At 44.9% G+C, this 5050-nt stretch overlaps 1 protein-coding gene across 1 annotated transcript; it reads right to left on the reverse strand.

The window, feature by feature from the left end:
- Positions 1 to 2991: 2991 nt before the first annotated feature.
- On the reverse strand, positions 2992 to 4446 carry LOC102708175 (1-aminocyclopropane-1-carboxylate oxidase homolog 1-like). Its single transcript, XM_040526980.1, has one exon. The coding sequence runs from the start codon at positions 4344 to 4346 to the stop codon at positions 3147 to 3149; it is 1200 nt and encodes a 399-aa protein (XP_040382914.1). The 5' UTR covers positions 4347 to 4446; the 3' UTR covers positions 2992 to 3146.
- Positions 4447 to 5050: the final 604 nt, after the last annotated feature.

Here is a 5050-nt window from a genome sequence, read left to right on the forward strand (position 1 = left end):
AAACCCCCTTGCCGCCCATACAGAAGACGACAAGGGGCTAAATGTAATTTTTTTGCCCCGCTGTCATCCCCTCTGCTCCCGTTCGTCTAAATGTTTGCTACGTAGGCTTTTCGCCCTACCAGAGGACGGCAGGAGGTTAGAATTATAATTTTTCGAAATGCAAAATTAAATTTATAAATTATTTAATAAAAAATCCAAAATCCAAAAAAATAAAATAATAATACCACGTGATAAACCAACAAAAAAGGGATCAGAGACGAGTAATAGACGAGACGCCACAATTTGCTGAGTCGGCCGGCTGAGCCTGACCTTGACTCTAAGGCTGAGCAAGGCTGACGCTAAGGGTGAGCCTGACACGGATCCCTAGCCCGAGCTCGATACCATTGTTGAGGCTGTGCTCCAAGTGCACCCTATCCTCATCTGGACTATGATGCAGCTTTTCACTCTCAACTTTTTTCTCCACAGCATCATGTGGGCCATGTTGTAGCTTTTCACTCTCAACTTTTCCCCTCCACAGCTTTTTCTCTGCCCAACGCACTTCCAAGTCGTGGCTTCTTGTTTTTCTGAACGAAGCACCTTGTACCTCGACGAAGATACGTGAAATCTCTGCTCTCCAACCCTTCTCATCTCTATGTATGCTACGTGACCGATTGAAACCACTGTAAAACGTGTTGTCCAAGCCTAGGGTCATACTCGAGGCCAAGGACTTGGACGAGGCTACGCCCAACGCCTTGTCCATGTCTAGGGTCATACACTCATACCCAAGGCCGAGCATGAGGCCAAGGCCAGTGTACGGAACACAGCAGTACGATGATGGTTGGGTGTGACCGTTTCTTCTGTGGACCGTAACTAACGTTGCATTATTAACTCTCTAACGGTTGAGAAATCATGATGCAGAATGTAACCAACGCTGGATTAATTCTGTAATGCTCGACACATTATGGCTGAGTTAATGCTCATCTCCCTGCGGATTCACTCCATATAGGTAGCTCCTTTTGTTTTTTGGGTTGGGTTTTGCGGTTATACACTCTCCATCCCTGGTTCCAAGCACATGCGCGCACAAACTTTCTGGACAAGCAAACCTCCAAAGCTGCACCCACCATGAGTACCTGTATGGATAGACGTGCAATCAAGTTTTTGGGGAATACATTGGTGTGACTGCTCCTTATATCCTCGACCACTTCTCGGACGACGACTAAAAACAATGACAGCTCAAGAGGCACCGGCGGCACAGGCAGCAGTGAAAATAATGATGGTTCGACCTCTTTTAGTTTGGAGTACGTATTCTAATCTTTCAAATATTTAAGATGCTCTGTTATGTTATTTTCAGAGTATTTTTTAAAGTAATAACACTAGAGATTCTGTCATAATCATGATTTTCATGGTAATATTTTCTTGTTGATTTCTAGATTAACTTACATAAATTGACAATATTTGAAACAGATCTTCAGTACATGACATTAATATATTTTATTGCACCATATTCAATTATCTAAATAATGGCACTATATCAATTTTGTAGGCAAAGACGGTGGCTTTTACTGATTCGTAACTCGTAAGCAGTCTAGTCAGTAGTGGGCTAGTGAGGGAAACTCTGTATTCAAGTGCATATCCTGTCATTTTTCATGTCCTCCAAAAATTATCAAAAATTCATAATGAACTTTATATAATATATCAATATGTGATATATCATGCAGATTCCAAATACAATATAAAATTCGTCCTATACAGGTAGAAACAAAAACTACAACAAATTTGGCTCATAATACTGCATATTAATTACTCCCTCCATGTTTAAATATAAATTGAACTAACTAACGTCATATAAAAAATAGGAGGGAGTATCTTTTTAACTTGTATAAGACAAAATTTCAATTTCCATGTTTTTAGAGTGACACATCATATATTAATCTATCTTTCTTTAAAAACAAAATATGACCTTTTTTTTAGTGCTTTGCAGCGCCAGGCCTGGGAGAGAGAGAGGAGAGGAGGGAGTGGGCTGAATTCGGCCCATGGCTAAGGAGAAAAAGAAAACCCCCTTTTTAATTTAAGTCTAAGGATTGATTTTAATGGTTTAAATTAATTCCTTTGTCCTGAAAATTGCGCTAAAAATCCTGTCAGTGACTTGAGGCATAAAGAATATAAAAAATATTCCTAGTGAATATACTTTATTATTTGATGCTTTTACCTGCATTAATTGCCTCTAGAATGATTTAAACATTTTCTTTATTTTGAATTAGTCATGGGAGGAAGAAAACTCACGGTGTGACATGTGACTATCGTCATATGGTGTCCACGCAATGGCCCAACCCTTCTCTCTCAAAAGGGGCTGACGCTATAAATATGATTATATTATGGAAAAATAATCCAACAATCCAATTACATGCACGGACCAGACGAAATCGCTCGAGATTTTAAAACATCATTATATATATATATATATATATATATATATATATATATATATATATATATATATATATATATGCGCACACACACGGATGACTATGTATGTTACATTGTCACACGTCGGTATTGCATGCCCAGATCAGCTGATCTTTTATAATATGATGGACAACTGGTGTTTGCTTTCTCTCTTTTCGTGACGTATTTTATATTATAAGACTTCTTGGGTTTTATTAAAATTTTTCATGTAGTGTACATATGTGTAGATTCGTTAGCACACATATAAATATAAACAAGATTAGCGAGTCTTATAATTTAAAAAAATGCATAATATACAAACATATGCCCCAACTACCAATTACACGTCGCAATATCAAAAACCACGTAGATAGACCAACATTTATGTCTTCAACTTCCATTTTAAAATAAATATAAAACATATATTACATATGTATATAAAAAATATCTTACGGTGTCATCCGATCTTTTCATTTCTCATTATACTTAAAAACCAAAATTTAAAATTTTAACTTAAATTTAAATTTAGAGTCGATTTTAATTAGAGTTTTACCAAAATTTCTACCGTATATATATATAAAAGTTTATTTATAAATTATTTTTTATTTACACAGATGTCGTTTGGACCCACCGTACATAATAGTACGAGTACGCGTGTGCCAACCCCAACCAATTATTAATAAGTAACATAATGACGTAACAAAAACCTGAGTGCATGGCAGTCAGATTGCCACGTCCGTGCGTGCGTGTGCGTCCGCCGCGTGTTCAGCGGTCGACGAGACGGAAGAAGCAGGTGGATCTGGAAGCCTGAAGTGCTCCAGCGCCGACCGCCCGTCGAGCCCCTTGCCGTTGTAGTGCGCCAGGAACTCCCACGCCGTCGTGCTCCTGTACACCGCCGCCGCCGCCGCCGGCCGTGCGCCGGACGCGACGGCGATGGGGCCGTACGACCTCGTCGACGTGTACTCCGGCCGGAAGAAGCACGCCACCGACACGCGTGGCCCGGCGCCGCTGGCCGCCACGCGGTGCTCCACGCTCCGGAGCCGGTCGTTCGACATCAGCTGGATGAGGTCGCCGACGTTGACGACCAGCGCGCCGGCCACGGGAGGGACGTCCACCCACCGCCGCGGCCGCTCCAGCAGGGCCTGGAGCCCGCCCGACGCGTCCTGCAGTAGCACGGTGAGGAAGCTGGGGTCGGAGTGCCGGCTCGTGCCCATCGTCGCCTCCGGCTCCGGGCACGCCGGGTAGTAGTGCGCCGCCATGCTCAGCCCGTCCATGCAGCCGGCGTCGCGGCCGAGGTGCCCCGCGGGGAGCCCCAGCGCCTCCGACAGTAGCTCGAACAGCCGCTCCCCGAGCCCGCGCACCGCCGACGTGTACTCCTCCGCCACGCCCCTGCACGCCGGCGGGATCTCCTCCGGCGAGGGCGCGTCGGGCGCCATCTCCATGAACAGCGTGTCGCGCCAGTTGGCTGCCGGCGACCGGAACAGGTCGAAGTTGGAGTTGAACCGCACCTTGCGGGCGGAGTCCCGGGTGTAGAAGGGCACCTTCGCCGCCAGCGGCTCCTCGTTGAACCGCCGCACCACCGCGAGCACCTCCTCCATGAGCACCCCAGCGACGCCGTGGTTGACCACCTGGAAGAAGCCGACCGTCTCAGCGGCCGCCCTCAAGTCGGCGACCACCCACTCCCTGTCGACGTCGGCCTTGGCGAGGTCGATGACCGGGATGGCGGCATCGTGTTCGGACGGGGCGGCGACCGGCAGGGGGTCGGGCGGGTGGCGGAAGAAGTAGGGGACGGTGGTGACGCCGGCGTCGACGAGGCCCTTGACGCCGGCCTTGGTGTCGTCGAAGGCCTGGAGGTCGCGGAGGCGGTCGCTGCCGGAGACGGAGACGGTGGTGGCCATAGTCGCGCGTGCGTTGTGAGCCATTGGGCCGATCAAATCCTTGTACCACTAAATTGTGACTTGTGAGATGGTGACCGAGAGCAACTGCCACTTGCTCACCACTTATATATGTTTAGATTAATTTGATTGAATTGACAAATACAAATGCTATTAATTTTATCAATATCGTACCAAAATTTTAGTCGTAATATTTGATAGCTAGAGCTGAACAACGGTAAAATCGGCCGTATTAAATAAACACTAAACAATATGCGACATGTTATAAACAAAACACAACATTGTATTTTTTGGAATTTACCTATATATCACTTTCTTTATCTAAAATGTTGCATACTATTTTTTAATATGTAAGTATGGTTCAACGTATTTTGTTCGTGCTGTCAGCGGTCAGCCTCGGTGATGTAGGTGATGGCGACACCAATGTTGTTTTAAATGATAACACAACAGTGAAAAGTTATAGGATCTCTGTTTTTGGGTTAATATATTTTCAACATGTTTTACGTGTTGTTTCTAATGCCGAACTGCCAATTCCAAAAGCACACATCACATAGTGATCAACCAACCAACCTTCACGTCGGCCCACCCCCTCCTCCCACCACTACCCCCAACAAAGCTAGTGGAGTTAAAAAATAACTGACAGATGTTGAGTTAAAAAGTAACTTATATTAACGTAGGGTGTTTACTACGATAAGCTGTGGAGTTAAAGTTTAATTGATGACAACGCAAAA

Source organism: Oryza brachyantha, chromosome 8 (genome assembly GCF_000231095.2).
Source record: "Oryza brachyantha chromosome 8, ObraRS2, whole genome shotgun sequence".
Taxonomy (NCBI): Eukaryota; Viridiplantae; Streptophyta; class Magnoliopsida; order Poales; family Poaceae; genus Oryza; species Oryza brachyantha.

Bases quoted from the DNA above. Each gene is read 5' to 3' on its own strand.
- LOC102708175 (XM_040526980.1), bottom strand. From the start codon at position 4,346: ATGGCTCACAACGCACGCGCGACTATGGCCACCACCGTCTCCGTCTCC.